The following is a 20305-nucleotide window of genomic DNA, read 5'->3' as shown; positions in this document are numbered from 1 at the left end:
TGAATTGTCTTTAATTATTCCAATATACTAACCATTTTTATTCATTCATTGTGTTAAATCTTTCCAAAATACTTCAAATTAGACTACGAATTCTCTTTTACTAGGATTTTTTACTTATTTACTTACTACCACAAGAACGCAGTTAAATTAGATGAGAACTTAAAAATATAATTGTTTCAACTTCAAAATTCAAACTAATATCCCTAGTGCAAGCAGTCAAAATTAAATTTTAAAATGTCAGTAACATGCTTTTTTAACTGCAAGAAAGGGGAAATTGGGGGGCCTATGTAGGTCAATATGCATAAAACCAAACTTATCTCTTATCTCTCACCTCCTTTTTATTAAGTTCTAAGAGATAAAAATCAGATTCTTTACACTAATAAAAAATTTGATGTTCCTGCTGGTACAACTCCTATGGCAATTTTTTCATACTTGAAGATATCATTTCTTCAGTTATTTTTTCCTTTTGGCGTGGGAAGGGGTTGAATGGAATAAGTGATCTTATCTAAATCAAAACACTGATAGAAGAAAAAAAATCTAAAGGTTTTGAAAGTTTGAGAAATGTATCACTTAAACAAGAAATACCAACTTTTATAAGGTTGAATGTTTGATCTTCAGCCTTTATGCAGCTTGGACAACTTAGAGAAGCCTTCCCACTCTTGCTTTGCTCCACTGTGTGTATAAATTTGACACATATGAGCATGATATTAACACAAGTACTTTTGTTTACTCCTTTATTTCACTGCTGCATTATTGACTATTTAAGCTGATCTCAAAGAAAACTTTATTAATTGTACTTTTTATTTTTGTTCCTCTTGATTTATTTGTAATAAAGCTGTCCATACACTGGCTGTGCACGCACTCTCAATTATTCAATATGGCAAACCAAATAGAGCTTAATCAGCTCACCTCATCTATTCAGCAGCTGTTCATAATTAGCCACTAACACCAGCATTCATTTTGAAATCTCCCTTTTCTCTCAAAGGCCAGGTGAAACAAACAAGGTCTGCAGCTTGCTCCCAGGGTTAATAAAGCCAGGGTTATTTCAGAGAAAGAGTAAGAAGACCTTCCCAAGCCCTGGGGTAATGGAATAATCTCCTCTCTTGTACTTATTTTATATGCTGCAGTTTAAAGACTGAGGAACATATTCACTGATTTTTACAACTATGCACAGAGATACCTGGGGCAGTTTTTCATACAATCAAAGTATCCAAAATTAAAATTACAGCATAAGGACTAAAAAAAAAAATAAGGTTTATATTCTTTGTCCCTAAATACTTCCTTTGCCATAGGTGATCAGTTTTCCATGTGATAATGACACTTGATGCATCAAACAGTAAGACCAGTAATCATAAGTGTATGCACTTGTTTTATACTTGTTATACACTGTAAATGTTACACATCACATGCTCTAAATGCTGCCCTTTTTGAAAGTACAGTTTAGAGTTTTTTCCTTTGATGGTTGTACTCAATACAGTATGGTACTGCTAGAACCATATTCTTTTTCCTCTTCCTCTCAACAGCACAAGTGAAATAGCAAAAAGGAAGAGATTGTGTCAAATGCTCTATCCTCAGACTGTAAATACATCCTGTAACTTTGCAGGGCCACATACAAACAAGCAGTAAAAGGAAGTTGCACAACCATGCTGATCACCCTGGATCATATGGCTCAAGTGATACAAGACTGTAGACAGGTGCTGATGCAACAAGGAGAGGAGGCAGAACAGTCCCCTCCCTGTTCTCTTGGTGAATATGCCCTGATTTATTCAATATCCCATGCCATTTGCACAACCTCCTCCTTAGCATTTTATATCCAAACAGCTGCTTTAATTTTTGATCAAGTTGTTTTCCATTCAATTAAATTAATTAATTAGTCCAAATTCCTACCACAGAACACTATCTGCAACACTATTAGGAAAAATTTCACAAACAGCACAACTTCAGTACTGCACAATCACCTCCAGTAGTACAACTTTAAAAAACCTTTTACTCCCAAGGGATCAGTTTCTTCTGTGAAATTATCCAGTATAGCTTTTTAAACTCCCAGAAGTGAATGCAACTGACAGCAAATGCATTTTTATGCTCTCAAAGCACTCCATGTTTTTCCTATATGTAATTTTCACAGTAATAATGAAAATGATAGCCATATCCCCTGCATTAAAATTACCCCAGCTTCTTCAGCAAGTATTTGAAAGCAAAGGCTTTTGCTTTGCTGATCCTTTGTAAAGAACTTGAGACAAATGAAACATTAATCACTCCTGGTTTAATTTATGTAAAAAAATGTAAATAATTTGCAGTATACCATTCTTTCTGTTGAATGAGACCAAAGCTATAGCAAATCAGACAGATTTTTCCTCTCATTTGTCACTCCTCACCTGACAGATCTAGAGGAGCAGAGCTAGAGCCTGAACATGCAGGTTAGTGACTGCCATTGCGTACACGGAATCATTACAACTTCACTGAGACACTGTGGGGGCAGGTGAAGTGTTCAGAACACTTTTAACTCTAAAACCTTCACATTTTTAATGTATATCCATTTATCTACAAAACAGGTGCCACAGACAATTGTCTATTATGAAAAAAAAGGTTTGTATCTCAAAATCTCTGAATGTGAGCCTGGCCAGCACTTCATTTGTCAATGCCTTAATTCTCATTAAGCACCTCCTGTCACAGCCCAACAAAGACTCCCAACCATTTAACTGGAGCATCTATAATGATGAACAAAATGTATGTGATTCTTATGACCTGTAACAAAAGCATTAAGTGTATAGTATAGATATCCATACAGCCTTTAAATTATAATTCACAGACTGAGACAAAGATCAGAAAATTAAACAAAAAAATTCTCAAAAAAGGCAAGAAATGTGTAAATTAGTCATAGTCATAAATATTGTTGTTACGAACATTTAAAAGGTATTTAAGTGAATCAACAGGTGCAACAAATTTTAGCTTCATCTGACTAATTCAGATATGATTGAATCATGAACTGCTTTTTGGCAATGCTTTAGGAGCAGGACCTGAAGATAATTGTTATAATAACACTGCTGTAAACATTTTCAACATGATGCTCTCCAAAAAACACATAAGTATAATCACTGAAAAAATAACCTAACAACTGTTGGAGTGCACAGTGCTTACAAATATTTACTCTGTGAAAGAATCAAGTGTTTCTTACATATGCACATAAAAATTGCAAGTGTTTCTTACATATGCACAGTAATAAATTCACTGTTACTTTTCAGACAAATGACATTCAAGAATCATTACACAGGAAAAAAATACAGGAAAAAAAACATACGAAATGTTCATGTTACTTCTGTGTTTCATAATATTGGGGTCAGGTATTTCTTTTACTTTCCTTAACCTAGATACTTTTTTGGATTGTATTTTCCCCACTTTTCATTCCATGTCTAGCATGGCCATAGAATAAGCTTTAAAAAACTTGAAAGCATGGTTTTTAAGAAGCATCATACTGAGAGCAAAACCCAGTTCCATGTGTATTTCACAAACTACGTGAGTTATTTTAAACTAGACATATTTCAAAATTGTCAGTGTTGCTTTAAACAGACCAATGTTTTGTTTAAAGACCACAGAAACCATAAGAATTTCAGGTAAAAGTATTTATGCCCACAAAGTCAACAACACCCTTAAATTAAGCCAAACAACTCTCACAAATTATTAACATCTCATTTAAGGCCACCACAACACCTAATTTGATGAGGTTAGATGTGTGCCCTGCAGTATTTTTTAAATTATTTTTTATTGTTAGCAAATTTTATTATAAACAACTTACTAATAATAAATTATGCTGCAAATTTATATGAACCATTTAGAATCCAGTATGTCAATTTCTGTATAAGAAGGCCAACTCAGTACCAGGAAGAGAGAATGGAACTAATATTTTCAACATGAACCCTTCCTCTCCTCCCTCCCCTGCCTGAAGTTTACCAAAGTTTCGTATCATTATCTTAAAAGGCAACCAAAGTTAATGAAGCACTCCTTATTGAAGAAGACATAAATCAAAATGCAGCTTTCAGTTCTTTTGTCTCACAGTGAGCTGAAGTTATAATGTGTGCAGTGTGTGTAGAAGATACTTTGACATTTGGCACATTTTATATCAAGCACCTCTTTTGAAAATCACATTGGATAGGAAAAATGTAATGTGACACCAGCTTAACAAGAGTTTTGTACTTACCAGAATTATGGCAGTAGTCCATACACTGTGGAATTTGGATTGTAAAGGCTACCAAATCTGGAGCTAAGAGAGATTCTGGCTTTCTACTCTCATTGAGCCATTTACTGCTGTGTAAGTCTCTGGTGTCAGAAGGGCCTTGAATTAAAGGAATCAGCTTCTCTTTTCCACCATCACCTAAGATAAAAAGTAGATTCCTTACTGCTTTCAGTGTAACGAGATAAATTTTCAAGACAAACATTCACTAGTCCAAAGAGAACATCTATTAATTTACGTTGTGAATACAGAATTAAAAGAGTAAATAGAAAGACCAGTAAGATACTTAATGTTTATCCTGTAAAAGCCTTGACTTCCAGGAGGATTTCAAATAAAGTAATTTATTATCTTTAAAACAGTAATATTCTTCCCAATTTTATAATATAATCTAATAATAATATAATAATATATATATATAATTATAACTATAATAATATAATAATAATAATCTACTTAAACATCACCATGAACTCCATTTAAAGACACCCCATTTTTAATGTTCTTGACCTTAGCTGCTTTTTATCCATAAAGACATCATAGACATTGATAAGTTCTCACATGCCCCTCAGAAAAAACTGTATTAAAAAAGTAAAAAAAAAAATCACAGGGTCCTCAAAAATCTGACAAGCAAAATACGTAACTGTAGCACCAATGGAAAGTGAGGCATTAAACAATCAAGAAAACACACCAAAATTATGCTAAGGATAAAGCTAGGTTAATGTATTTTGTATTTTTCTTATTTCTTGAATGCTTCCTGATTAGTGTTTGTCACAGGAGAAAAAAAAATCTATATTTTTTTATTCAGTGTAAAATTTGACTATACTGAGACAAGACTGGATCATCATGACATACTTAATAATAACAAAAAACCCTCAAAACAGAATACAAAAACCCCTCTCTGATTCATAGGAACAATGAGTAAATTCTTGTTTCAGTAACTCCCTTGTAAAAAGCAAGGCCAATTCTCCTATACAGGCAATAAAGTTTTACATGGTCCAGCTGCACATACCTGGGGCTTTGGCACAAATTTTTATTGATCCCACGGTCCCAGAGGCACATTTGACCAATGATGTGCCGCAGTACTTCAATTCAACATTCTGGATTGAGCCCTCAAGAGTTGGCAGGGGATTCTTAGATTTCACACCTAATAAAAGAAAACTGCAAATGTACTAGCCTGTTGAATTTAAATATTTTTATATTCCTTCACCAAGGCACTTAAACTTAATTATATTTTAATTATCTACCTTAGATGTTCTTACAGCATTTTTGTTGTGATTCACAGATTTTAAATGAAAGTGAAAGAATGCTACATATGGGTTTTTTAATACAAACAGTTATGCATGAAACATATATAGATACTGTGAGGAAAACACACAAGACCACTTAGAAATTGAAATAACAAATATGCATGTATACACATAGATACACTTTCATTTTCACTTTATAAGTGCCACGTCAACTATTCTCCTTCATGTTTTTATTACAACCATTTAATTTCAGGATCTTAAAATGACTAAGTGTTTTTAGCTTTTATTTAGACATCAACATTGTATTCAGTAGCTATGTAAAGCATTAGATCCACGCAGCTGAGCAGTACAGAAGGCCAAAGGCACACTTGCCATTTTTCAGCGGAAACTGGAGTTCAAACCTTGCCTTGGGTCACAAGTGGAAATAAGTTTTGGTGGTCTTTCCTCAGCCCCCATTTGTGAGCACCAGAAAACTACTGCACCACTTGGAAGAAGTCAGTGCTATTGGCAGTCACTTCTGAAGGGCTGCCCAGAACTGCGGCAGAAGCAGCAGGGGATTGTACGAGCCAGGAATGAGATTTGTTGGCAGAGCTTGAGGGCAGCCCCCCAAAACAGCCCCAGAGCATAGGTGGAGGAAGCCAGCCCTCCAAATCTGTACAGCACTGCCTATCAGAATAAAAACACATAAATTCACTTGCAAATTAGAAATAAATAGTTTCAACACCTGTAAGAAGTATGAAAGGAAAAACTAACAGGAGTTGCCTTTTTTATGGTTTTTTTTCCCTTCATGCAGAAGCAACTTGGAATTTGTCAGTTAAAACTGGCAAGCAGCTTGTTAATTATGCAAACATTAGTATAATTATGGAACCATTTCCTCCTGTACGTAACATAGACTTTGTTCCAAAATCCATAATTATGCAAGGAAAGAATTGTGGAACATCAGGTAAAAAAAGCATTTTTATACATATTTCAAGATTATTAAACACATTAAAGAAATGTAATTATCTACAGAATTAAATAGGTTTTCTGCAAAATCTCTCCAAGATTTAACCCAAAGAACAACCTCTAATATATATTAACTAGTAAGGGAAAAAAATCCTAAAAAAAACATAGGGAACAGAAGATTTCATATTAAACTTGGTAATTATGCTTAGTTCACGGTGCCTAGTCCAGTTCCTAAAGATTGAAGAGTATTTCGTGGTGCATACAAAATCATTTAGCAAGCAGTCTTCTTGACATATATTCAAGTTTTTTTTCTGGTAAGACACTAAAATAACTTTTGAATAAAAAGTACTTTCAAAGATAGAAAGAAAGAAGAAACACATGAAGGGACACACAGCACATGGTAAAGCAGACTGACATGTGAAAGTCGCTTCCACACTCAAGGTATTATTTCTTATCAAAATTTCACCTGTCTTCTGTCTTTGAGGTATATCCAGACTTTTCCTAATTTGTGACTCAAGAAGGCTTCAGGCTCAAAGAATACTCACTGAAACTAATTTGTGTGCCTTCCACACAACACCCCATCACTTCTCAGTCTGAAAGACAAACTACCAGTTTGTCTTGTGAACAGACCCTCATTCCCACTTTTGCCCAGGGTAAGCCTCTTTTAAAGCTGAAAATCCCCCTTGATCTAAGGCATGGTATCTGACACAATACATGAATTTGTCAAAAGAAACTAGGATATCTGTAGGCATTTCTGCCTCCTCATAGTTTCTATAACTTTGTGCAAAATACAGGCCATTGCATTCAAATTTTAAAAAAATTTAAAAAAAGAAGAGGGAAAACAGTTTTCTCCATCTTTTGCCAATTCCAAAAGAAAGATTATTAAACTGTTAGTAGCAGCCAATATTACAGTTAAAGCAAATCAAACTGAGGTCACAATTTGACCCCCGTCTTTTAAGCCCTCTTAAAACTGGTAGCTTCTTGCTGTTTTTATTTTTCAGCAATTCCTTTAAGAATAAAAATTAAAGGTGTGATGTCCAATACATTTCTCTCACTTCACTACTGAAGAAGACTAAGTAGTTTTAAAACTAAATAATTTCCATAATGGAATTCACTTTTAGATGCATTATCCTGCACAACTTCTTTGCATTGATACTAAAACCGTCCACGTTACTTACACGCATAACTTAAATTTTAGTTAGCATCCTATTTAAAAAAAAGGAACCAAGTTTAGTGTGATCATGCTCACTGTTTCTGTTTACTCCTAGTTCCCCACCAAGTAACTTATGGATGTACTGGATTTCAGCAAGAGATAACAGCATCATCCAAGACATTTATTTTCTACAACCTTTATGAAAATACGAGTCTATTTGCCCTCTTCAACTGACCAATCATCAAATCGATGACAGTCAGCAAAGCATTGCTCAAAAGAGCCAATGAACTGCTTTTCACCCAGCCAGCAGTTGAGGACCATGATGGGAAGCCAGGAAAGCTTCATGGTTTGGCCTTAAAGAAACACACAAACCCTTAATACATGGTCATAGAGAATTAATCATAATATTTTAATGCATATGAAGAAGTAACTGGTAGCAGTAATAAGATTTTTTTTTTTCTGTTACAGGGTTAGGGTAAACACTTTGTCCATTTTATTTTAATTATTTAACAGAAAATAGGGAAGTACTGGGAAAACACAGCATACTCCTGCCTTCCTTTTCTATGTTGCTTTGATGTCAAATGCCAAGCTGCTTTCAGCTTCAACACTTGACAACTACAGCACACCACAGCAACCAAGGAGAAGTTGCCAGAAAAAAATTCCACTCAGGTTGCACAGCTCTGGAGTGATGGATACTCAAAAAACCTATTTATTAATTACTGAAATCCTGTACAGAGAACACAATAAGAAACTTAGAATGTCTAAGTAGACTTTCATCATAAAGACAAAAATCACCTAACCTTGAGGTGATTGCCCTTGCCAAGTTAGATATCTTTTTCAAGGCTCAGAAAGTTTAGAGACTTTTAGTGAAGCATTTCTAATAAATTGGTTTAAAATAGGAGGCCATTTTCTTCAGTCTCTGAAATTTTTTTGAAATTATGAACCATCTGTCATAAACTTGTCAAACTGGCAGCTGCTCTACAGAGAAGAAAGAAATCTTGTTTCCTCATATGCCTCTATCTGTAGTTTGCATCCCTGTAACTTTAGTTCCTCCCAAATAGTCTCCGTTATTTCTTTCATTGTGGTATCATTATAAAATCAAAGTCTCAACAGTTGTTCACATAACTAAAATATTCCTTAAATACCTATTCCAGCAAACAAATGTTTAAGCAAGCAAAGACTAGAGCTTCCTTCCCTCCCCAAAACGTTTATGAACTTTTCTTAAAGTAGTGTTTTAAGGGATTAACTGAGTATGAAGATATTCAAACTCCTAGATTAGAAATGCTCATGCCTCCATGTACTAACTGAAATTTTGTATGGAGACAAACCACAACATGTTAATTAAGACATTGAGCATGAATTTGAACAGACACTAGCAAAACCAAATCTTTCATCACCAACAGCAAACATTATGCAAATTCAATATCCTGCAACTGAAGCATGAGAAAGGCTTATTTCCAAGGTGCTAGACAGGAGAGTAGAACTTGTGCTGTACTCATTCTTCGGGAATCTTCCTTGCAAAGGCACCACTCAGATTCACTTGACTTTGTTGCCCAGTGGAGTCAAATTAGGGCAACATATTTTTTCATAGTACAAATCACTTTTTCTTCAGTTAATTTATTATTTTCACCAGGAACAGGGGAATCAAAGACTTTATGGAGAAAGAGATACATATGCCAATGACCATCAAATGTAACTTATGCTTCCTTCCAGAAAAATTTTCTAGATGTTTGAGGGTTTTTTTTTCCCTGCAAACATGTTGCCCATTGTAGAATCAGTTAATTTATTATCTTCACCAGGAACAGGGGAATCAAAGACTTTATGGAGAAAGAGATACATATGCCAATGACCATCAAATGTAACTTATGCTTCCTTCCAGAAAAATTTTCCAGATGTTTGAGGTTTTTTTTTCCCTGCAAACGTTGCCCATTGTAGAACGATTTGCTGTAAAAATCCAGTGTTTCCTTCCCAATGCCTAGCTGTGTGTACACTCGGTGATCAAGTATAGCCTGTTTCACTTGATTCAGACACACATAGAATACCTCACATCCCCCAAAGACTTAAAATCTCTTCTCCCTATATGGTAGAACCCAAAAATAGACACAAAGGTTGTCTAACTTAAAATCTACTACACTTTGCCAATTTACACCTTGCACACACTAACTCACTTGAATTGTAACTCCAAGCCCCAAGAGCCATGTGATCCAGGTACACATACAGAAATATTGTGCTCTCAAGAAAGGTTTTCCCACACTTTGAAACAGGTATTCACATCCTCCCTCCAACTTTCCAGATATAGCTTTGGTCTGCTCCAAACCCAACCACACCGCTTGCCCCAAGCTCCTGCATTCAGTGCCATTCCATGTGCAAGCAGGGGGGAAACAAATAGCTGAAGGCAGATCACAATTATGTTTTTATAGATCAGCTCTAAACACTCATTTAATTTAAGGCCTGTTTAAAGTGATTTTATCAATGAACATCTTTTACCAATCCATTTGTTATAAGGTGAATTTGCAATGATTACTGGCAAACCAAGAAACAAAATCTAAACTGATCAATAACCACAGAAAACCAGAAAAGAGGAATGTTACTGATTCTGAGGACAAAAGACAGAACTGTGTGCCGCCAAATAATACAATAATTCTTTAGAAAGCTCATAAAAGAACTGCAAAATATGAAATAGGAAATGAGTAAGGCATGACAAACTTCTAGAAGCAACTCCACATGAATTGTCCCCACATTTAGTCTGTGGCTTCAGAAGGAAAAATCTCAATATTTAAAGCATTAAGTACCAATAAACTATGGTTTGGCAACATGATATAGTAAAAGACTGTCACATACTTGTCAAAATAATTTCAAACAGTAAAAAGATCAATCCATGAATAAAAGTAAGGAGCTATTAACTAAATTAAATAACATTGAAGCATAAGTCTTACTGGAATCATGACAAAAATGTGAAATTATTTTCACAGAAACATATATTTAGGTTTTACATTACTAACACAGAAAACCTAGTAAACAAATTGAAGCATAAGAGAAACCTAATTTTTTTTCCTAAGAGATACTCATCTCTGTTCAGTCCCTGCTTAGGCAGCACTCAGTGAGAACTTCTGGAGTCTGTACTGGGCTTGGTTAGAGAGATGGCGCTTCTGAGGAACTCCAAGCTAAAACCAAACTTAATTCCTTCCTCCTTTCAGAAAGAACATAATAGAAGCCACAGAGACCAGCTCTAACTGGCACCAATCCTATTTCTTGTGTTCAAAGCATTGGGAGAGCATAAAGCTTTCACATTCTTATTTGTAATAAAACAGCGGCAACATAGGATCTTCAACATCTCTTTCAATCATTCTGCTTCCTCACACACACCACCTGAAATCACTGGGGTCTTGTGTTTGAGGTTCCCTCCTCCACTCCCCCACACTCTCCCGCTTCCTTTTTAAACTGGAAAAAGAGAGGTTTTCCTAAAATGTAGAAGATGGGGTGTAAGTATTTTCTGCAGTTTTTCCACAGTAAATTTGAATCTTTGCAAAACAGTATCTCAAGCATCTTCACTGTGCTCACAATTGCATGTTTTCAATCTATCAACAGAATCTACAGATCATATTTTGCAACCCTAATGTATATACTCACAGGCTACTATTTTATTTTTTCTTCAAAACAGTCATGCAGGCAGCTTATTTTAAGGAACTGTAAAGGTTAAATTATTTTTATTTTTTTTTAACTCAACTTGATTTAATAGCACAGTTTCTATTTTGATTAAGATAGTTATTCATTTTAATATAACTGTGTCAATTTTTAGTCTACATATCACTATTCCAAGAAATTATTGTTTCATCCACACCCGCTCCCAAGACTTAACAGGGCACCAACATCAGGATTATGGTAGACTTGTCTTGCATTTAACATATCGTGAACTGGACAGATTTTCTACTGACTTGAGCTTCTGTGCCAGAGCTCCACACATAAAAGAATTCTGTCCTAAAAAATAGCTCTGATTTTATTTTCTCTTCAACCATGGTACTAAAAGAAAAATTAAATGCATGGAAGGGTGAAATTAAGTGACAGACTGAAATACTCGAGAAGGTCAAGCTGCTTTGTTATTGGGCAACAATGATAAAATATTTATCAATATAAGTATGTATCATTCTCTTCATCAGAACGTAAGCTGCAAAAAGCACATGTTAAAATCTCTCTAACAAATCACTTAAATCCTTAAATTGCCTGTGAACTAACTAAGATTTCTCCATTGCCTAAATACTAAACAAGATGTAGGATCATCATTATAAACAGAGATTTATATATTGCAAAATATTTCCCAGATTGCTAAAGAATAACAGCATTTCACCTACAGGGAGAATTGTTTTGAAAAGACAAAATCCTGTTGCTACATCCCTGTTTCAAGATTCCCCACACTATAGCCTTCATACAGGTCCCCATATGCCCTAACCCAAAAGCCTCTTGATTTTTCTAATATCCTTCTTCAAATGAAGAGGTAAATAAGAAAACTGTGGCACAAAAACTGAAAACCAATACTGAAGAAAACGTAGAACATTTGGAATAATATGCTTAAGGCATTCTAGGTAAGAAGAAGCTTTAAATATTCCTTATTGATGACCTATTTTAAGTGATTATCCAGTAAGGTAAAATGTGGTTTTAATTTGGAATGCTCGTATGAGAACTAAACAGCTACCACTGAAATGCACAGAATCTCTCAATCATTTACATTGGAAAAGGCCTTTAACATCATCAAGTCCAACTGTAAACTTAACACTGCCAAGTTCACCAGAAGAAGTAATCGGATGACCAAACACCCTCCTCCAGGTGCTTTTTACAGTGCAGCTGGAGGTGATGTTAGTGAAGATAAGGGTGAAAATTTCAACTATGCCTCCCTTCTAGTAATAGAAACATTCACTTGTGGACCGACCATGATTCCCAGTGTGGTGTTTCCACCTGTGATGGTACCTAACACTGGAACACAGCTGGACAACAATTTGCAAGTGTTGCACACTGACTGCTAAGCTTCACGTGTGATTAGCAATATTTATTTAAACTACTACTACTATGCAGTATATGCTAAATTTTCTCAGGATAGAAAACATGGGGGGAAGATGTGAATCTCACTAGAAGCAATCACTCTGTGAGAGAAATCTGCCATGAAAACTGTCCTGGAGCTGGCAGAGGCACAAAGCTGGGCCCGAATGCTGTGAGAGCAGGGGAACAAGTTGGGAGCAGCTCTACCTCAGCAGCTGAAGGGAAAAACCAGGGCAGCTCTGAAAATGGGCTGTAGACCTGCAAGCCAAGGTGGGGCTATGGCGTGGCAAGCAGCTGTCCCCTGGCATGCCACATGTCAGAGGAGGCCAGGCCTGGCCAACGTGGACAATCACAAACCCCTCTGCCATGAGCAGCCTTGACTGCACCCCACACCACCAGGCTTCTCCTGCTCCCTGCTGGACTGCAGACCTTTTTGATCTAAATAGCCAACACTTAGAAAAGGAATACCATTTTCCATCTTTAAACATAGAGAGGATTGTAAATAACTCTAAAACATTGCTGTGAAAAGTGCAGTTTTGGGCAATTTATTATTATTAACCTCATTGTTGCTAACATTCCAGCTATTTAGGCATCACCAATTATAAGCAGACCTAATTGAAGTCATTATTTTGGATTTGGCAATATGACACTGGTCAGGACACAGGATTAAAGTAGCTTTAGTGCTCCGCTTCCTGCTGTTGTAAACTTAACTTAAAAAAGAAAAGGACTGATTTTCCTTTCTGCCCAATTCAACAGCTGCATTTCAGATATTCTATATCATTTGAGACAACTGATAGAAACCAAAGTTGATAAATTTAAAAAAAATTAAATTAATTAAAATTAAAATAAAATTATTCCTTACAAGAAAATGCGAAACAAACCTATCAAAATCCAGACTGTAACTCTAGAAAACTATGTCCTATCAATCCTCTACCTATGTGTTGTCAGTCGACAAATGTTAAAAGTGACATGAGTACAAATGCTTCCAGGATACAGATAAAAAAGAACTTGAGAAACCTGCACAGTAAAGTATTTGAAGCAAGATTCTGAAAAAGATTAAGACAGACAGACAGACAGACAGATACATAGATAGAGGAAAGAGCTCACAATTCCCATACTCAGTAAGACACCCTTTGGTTGGAAGCCATGCACTTGCAATTGGTTGCTTCCACCTCAGTTTCCATCCATTTCAAACACAGTAGTTTTGCTGTATCTAAGGCTAATAATAGCTCATGCCAAATGTCAACATATAAAATATATAAAAACACTTTCACTCATTAGTAAATGCTAACAGGATCTCAAAAATCTGAAATGCATTTTCTATCTAGTCTAACTCAAATTCAATCCAGTACTAGCTCAAAGGGCTTATCTTCAAACACGTTAGGCAAAAAGTGCAATTTATCTTAGACTCTGGATTAAACTCCGCATTTTACAACTCTTCTTTTAGTGAAAAGCTGGGCAGCAACTAAAAAGAAACTTTCTAGGACAGTAAATCATCTTTCCTCCTTTCTAGGAGGAAAGAAAAAATTCTCAGACAAATCAGAACTCATCTCAGACCTTATCACCTTCTGTTGCACCTGTGGAGCTCCCTTCTCTCAGGCACATCTACTCAAATAAACTATTTGGCAACTATAAAACTAATAAACATTTCCTATGAGTCTGCACTGCCTTTAAAAAGCATCCTTCACCAGAACAGACTCAAACCTTAGAGTGCTATGTAACATGCCTACTAAGCTAAAGACAAGAAGTGCCAGGTATCAGCTGGACCTACACAGGATTGTGAGCTTCCCTGCAGCACACATGACACCTGGTCACCTGTTTGCTGTCAAACACGATATCCAGTGGCTGGAATCTCTCACAGCTCAGTTAGAGCTATTGAATATAGGACAGCACAGTTATGGACCAGTAAAAAGGAAAACAAGAGGAGGATTCTAGAGGATGGACATAGCAATCCTTTAAGCAGTAAAGAAATTGGAAAGGTTCATAAAGATTCAAAAGAAGGTCAGATGTGTTCAGTAACAGTATTATCAAAAATAAGGAACATCTAAAGTGTAATCATTAACAGTTAATTTCCTGAGTTGCTAAGCATGGGGGAGAAGCAAAAGAGAATGTTAACATCCCTCAGCTGAGAAGTGAAGAAAGCTCACAGCCACATGATTAAAAGATGGACTACAGAGATTGCTGCTACAATCACTTACTGTAAAGGAGTAGGAAATGACAGGAAAATAATCATTTAGATAGAGTGGATAAATAAAATATGATAGAAATTAAACTGAAAGATTAAAATACAGTAGATCAGTATTATCATGAAGAATCTTCCCACGATTCTCTTTCTCAGACAGTATATGCTGCTTTAAATAAAAGGTCTGAGTTTACCCCTTTACATGTCGTTTTCCATGCACACAGATGACAAAATTTCACTTTCATTAAAGATGAGGATTTTTTCTAACTAAAGTATCATTCTTATTCACAATTTCTGTGAATAAGAGTGATTTCAGTATCACACTGTTTTTCTGTACATCACTGTACTCCTTCCAACAACCTAATACAGACTGTTTAGGATATCAACTTAAAAACACAATGTTCTAATTTTAACAAACATGTTTGTATTTTCTTTTAAATGGCCTATGCAGCTCCTGAGGACTTAAAGAAAACAATACATTTAGTGTCTGGAATGGCAGTTTCTTACACTAGGAGGATATTAACCTTTAATCCTTGAAATCATTAAAGAAATGTTTGTAAAATATTTTTAGCCTCTTTATCTGGTCAAAGTACTGGAAGTTAAGTCGTGTCTGTACAAACCAATCATTTCACCAGCAGTTTTATATTTCTTTAAAGCCTCATATAAAAAGCACCTGCTTAAAGTGAGTAATGGAGTTTTATATTCATTGCACTTAGGAACAGCGTATGTAACCTATTCCGTTTTCCTCCCTTGTGGAATATATTTCAGCTTATATTGCACAGCACATTACCGATGTGTATAAAGACCCTCTGATCAGCAATTTGGACTGCAGACAGCAACCTGCATGAATACACTTTTTTCCCCTTCCTTAAATACAGTATCCACTTGATTCACCAACACAAATTAAAACCATCCTTTAAAGATGATGATCTCACCTTTACAGTGAATACATTAAGCCCATGCACGGAACACCACAGTAATGTCAGGCTGCAATCTACAGCAAACACCCTGCACAATCAACAAGCTATACACGTGCTGTCAACATTACAAAGAAAGAACCTAGTATATAATCTTTCCTGGCCAAAGAATAGAAAATCTCCATTAGTGTGATTTATTTTTGAAATGTCAAAACCTTACTGTCTGTTAAGATACAAAAAATAGAAGAAAAATCAAAATGCAAGGAGGAGTCTTATAAGAGAGCACATGTTAAAAACACAATTTTATCTTGGAATTTGCATTTTGTCTGAAAACATGAAAAAGAGTTTCAATAAGCCATGCTATAGCTTATTGAAGCACATGCTTGTGATATCTTCATAGTTGAGAAATTTAAAGAATTTTTTAATTCAGCCTTAGCATCAGGTTTCCCTGCAGAATTTAGTGCTCAATTGCAATAATACTATGAACTTGAAATAGCTGTACAACAGTAGTCTTCAATTATGACAATACTTATGCTGGATTTAAGTAGGTAGTATAGGCATGTTTGTAACAAAATGAACATATTTTATTTATTAAGAAAACAACAGTGGCTTTTGATGGGACAAAAATAAGTTTTGTAAACACTTTTGCATGATTATCCACTGTATCATGAATTCATTGTAATACATATTACACACAAGTACATTGATTTCCATGTATTTCAAAGAAGAATATTTATCCCCTATGCAGAGAATCATATCATCACAAAAGCAGATGCTACTTTACAGTAGACAGTCACTTTCTGCATCTTCCTCCACCCACAATCTCTCTGCTGGTAAGTTTTAAGTAACGTGGAAAATAAATTTGCCAGAATTTAAACTAGGCATAGAATTACCCACCAATATTATTGCACATAAGTACTTACTCCCTGAACTAAACAGGAAGAAGGGCTATATTACATTAGCTTGATTAGTACCTCATGGAAGGCTGCAGAAGTTTTGAGGTCAAGGCAAGTTTACTGAGCCCATGAGAAGTGGAAGGAATAGATATTCTGTAGTCATACATCTGAGGTAGTATCTGTGATTGGGCAATTGTATGTTTTCTAATTCATTGTAATTAGGTTAGCACTACAGTACACTTGTTGCTACAGATTTTTTATACTTATATACTCAGTACGGTAAATCTTCGTAAATCTACCCAATATCAAAATATCTGAAAAAGAGATGGCTTCAAAGTTCAAATTAAATCCTGCTAAATCTTCACATTATCTTTGAATGATAACCAAAGGAGATTTTGAAAAGAGGAAAAAAGTCAAATTTTTAAGACAGGAAAAATACTACAAACTTACTGCTTTTACAATGCTGTTTCTTTTCCCAATTAGACTTCCTCAGCATAACTAAAAATCTGTATTAAATGTCCTTATAGGTATTATAACTCAGCTTATTTTATAAAAAGGAGTGCTATATGAATACCAGTTGCATGCTTTTCAACAGAAGGATGTAAACTTATTTAGCGACCTGTTTTTCTCTTTCATCTTATCTCTAGTTTCTGTGTAGATTTATAATGCTCATTGTTTCCAATTTTAACAAATCACCTAATGGCAGAAAGGAAAATATGTTAACCTTGGAATTATTTGCAGTTGTAGAAATCCCTTTTGTCTGGCTCATGCAAGGCCTGCAATCTGTTTTAAACACAGATTGTCTGTCTTGTGTCTGACAGCCACCAAGCTGCACAAATTACTTTCTGCCTGTTCACCTGTTTGCAGCTGTGTCTGTAAGCTAAGGATTCTGTAGTTTGACTTGAGCAACCACTCCAGGATTGATGACATGTGCTGCTGATAAACTGAGCAATTTGAAGAAATTACTGGCTGAACTTATTGAAAGACATCTGTGCATGAGCTGAGAACTAGAAGCCTTCAGTTGTGTGTTTGCAACCTGCAGCGGCGGCAATCTGTTTGAAGTGATATTCTTCTATAACAGAGCTGCTCCTGCCACAAAATAACTGAACCATCTTTGCAACATATTTCTTCACCCAACAACAGAATTCTGCTCTTTTGGTCTTGAATACACCTCCTAAATAGAGGATATAACAACAATTAAGACTTCCTATACTCATCTAGCAGAAGTAACATCTTTTGAAGTGTTTCCATTTTTCACTGAGATCTGGCATTCTGTGTTGTTTCCCAGCTCTCTCTGCTCACAGACTCGTCCTCAGCAGTTAATGCTGGTTTGAGCATCTCATAGGAACCATTATTATGTCAGCCAGGAGGACATGCTAGGCAGTATTATGGGGGTACAGCTCAACTCTTGAGCTAATAGTAATACCTGAGGTTTCTGCTCTAAAATTCAGTCATCAAAAAACTCTATTTCTAAACCATGTGAACCTGGATAATGTTTGAGCTTCTGAGGGATACTTGCAGATGTTCATTTTAAGCACAAGAAGTCCAAGACAGCACTCTCAGGGTGAACATATGCATGCATATGTGTATACGTACGAAATTCTTTTGCTTTAAAAAAACACTCCACCAGCCTGGTGAGCTGTGTGTGATGGCTAGCCAGTTCTAAGCTGTGCACTACATTTAGCAAAATACATTCCTAAGTCCTTTGGGACACATTCTATAGTGATACAATTCAATGATGCTCCCATTTCCTTTGTTCCTACATACGTAGCATAAATGAGTTTTAAGTCTACACTGTGACAGAGTAAGCCAAAGCAGAATTCTGCACATCAGTAAATGTTTTAGTAGCCCAGGATAGACAATAAATTAAAGACATTACCAAAATTGCTTCACACAGTAACGTGAGAAAGATTAATTGAAGGAAAAGTGTGTTAAGCCTAAAAAATTAGCTAAGTGCTTAGAGAACTTCTAGTGAGTAGTCAAAAGCACAAAAGTTGTCCACTTTCACATCTGCACATTAACCCTCTCTCCCCCCCTAAGCCTGCATTTTAGGCATTTAAAAAGGATTAAGCATGCAGTACTTAAGTACCCAAAACAAACTATTAATTTCACCTTGTTGTCTTTACAACCACTTCATACCAAAAGCCAAGCTACTGACTAAAATCATCCAACTATCAGAACTCGTGTCTGTGCTACTTGTTAGCTTTTGCAAATGAAATCCATTTTCATTTCTTTAGTATTTGGAAGCAAGTGTTACCTTTAAATTTTCTTCACAAACAAGGTTTACTAACAACTATAACAATTTTCAAAATACATATTACATTTGATGAAAAATTATCACTGTGCTCAAGGACATTTGAAAATAGGAAAGCAAAACCTGCAAGTTAAAGTAGCTATATAAATTGGGCTTTCACATTTCAGAACCCATAAACTGGATTCACCACAGAGCTGAAGTGACTTCCTGGAAAAAAGAATATATAGCATAGTGTATATGCATACAATAAATCAAGTCCTGATTATGTGCAGCTAAAAACTATACATCAGCAACAATAAAACCTTTAGAATAGCATGCTACAGCAGATATCTAAGTAAATACAGCATGTTTTTATCTTTAGCATCTATGCATATTGTGCGTTTGAGCATTTTTAATGTCAGCTTTTATTTTAAAAGAGCTAAGTCGTGAGAACATTCTTATGTACCACTTCATAACTCTGACACCAAGTATGTATAAAAAGATTAGCCTTTATTTGGTATAAAATCAGTTGGCAGTTTTACATCTGTGCAATGCAACATAAATACCCCAGCTGGCATCTCAAGCTCACACACATATGGACTTCAAAACAGAAACTTCCTTATTTGCAGCACTGCCAGGGTAATTTTGTATACTCTGCATACTACAGCTATTTGTCAGGCCCTGCAGGTGTGCACTGCACATAAACACACAGCTGTAGTCTAGCAAGCCAAGTGTTCCATCAAACACATAAAGGGAGACCTCAGCAGCTGGATTAGTCATCCCTGCAACAGGTCCAGAGAGAACAATATGGGTTAGTATTTTTGGAAAAGCATGGATGGTAAATTTATGATTATGCTGGCCTTACCAAATAACTGCTGGATTGTGTCATTTTTATGCAATGTCTACTTATTAAAGTTTTTGTTAGAATGGCTGGAACAGACCGAATATTTTTTAGTTTTTAATATAAACAATAAGGTAGTTTATGTATAAAATAGTTTATTGAGTGCAAAAATGTTAAAAGGTTTTCATGCTAGTGGTTGGTTTTTGACAGATGTTACAATTATTTGCATTGGCTTTAACAGACAAATCGCTGGAATCAATTATAGTTAGTATATCAAAGTTTCTTACTAGTTATATATTATGCCTTGTCACATTTACTATAGCCACATAGGATTTTTCTATTCCCTTTTTGCTTAGATCACAGGTGAATTCCTAAAAACACTTGATAAAGAGAAGTGCAGAATGAACACTACTGTGATTAACCTGCTTATTTAAACTGATTTTAACAAATTTTAAAACTCAACTAAAAGTACTTTCTCTCAGTACTGTTTAGAAGACATCAGCATCCAGAGAATTTCATGGTGGTCATACAGATGTTAAAAATATTTTAATCAACCAGAAAAAGCAGTAAACTTAATTTTATGCAAGTTTCCTTTATGAAACTTCATATGTCAAAATCAAGAATAAAAAGAA

The 20305-nt window shown here is 35.4% G+C and overlaps 1 protein-coding gene across 1 annotated transcript in view; it reads right to left on the bottom strand.

Annotated features, from left to right (window-relative positions):
* VPS13B (vacuolar protein sorting 13 homolog B) overlaps positions 1 to 20305 on the bottom strand; it is a 423217-nt gene that overhangs the window by 287920 nt on the left and 114992 nt on the right. The window contains exons 16-17 of the mRNA XM_039705990.1: positions 5238 to 5372; positions 4196 to 4369 (exon numbers count right to left, since the gene is read on the bottom strand). Coding sequence (XP_039561924.1) covers positions 4196 to 4369; positions 5238 to 5372 — 309 coding nt within the window. The remainder of the gene's footprint in view (positions 1 to 4195; positions 4370 to 5237; positions 5373 to 20305) is intronic.

This window comes from Passer montanus, unplaced genomic scaffold (genome assembly GCF_014805655.1).
Source record: "Passer montanus isolate IOZ18808 unplaced genomic scaffold, ASM1480565v1 scaffold19, whole genome shotgun sequence".
Lineage (NCBI taxonomy): Eukaryota > Metazoa > Chordata > Aves > Passeriformes > Passeridae > Passer > Passer montanus.
The sequence above is the reverse complement of the archived record's forward strand: the minus strand, read 5'-3'. Positions and strand labels throughout refer to the sequence as shown.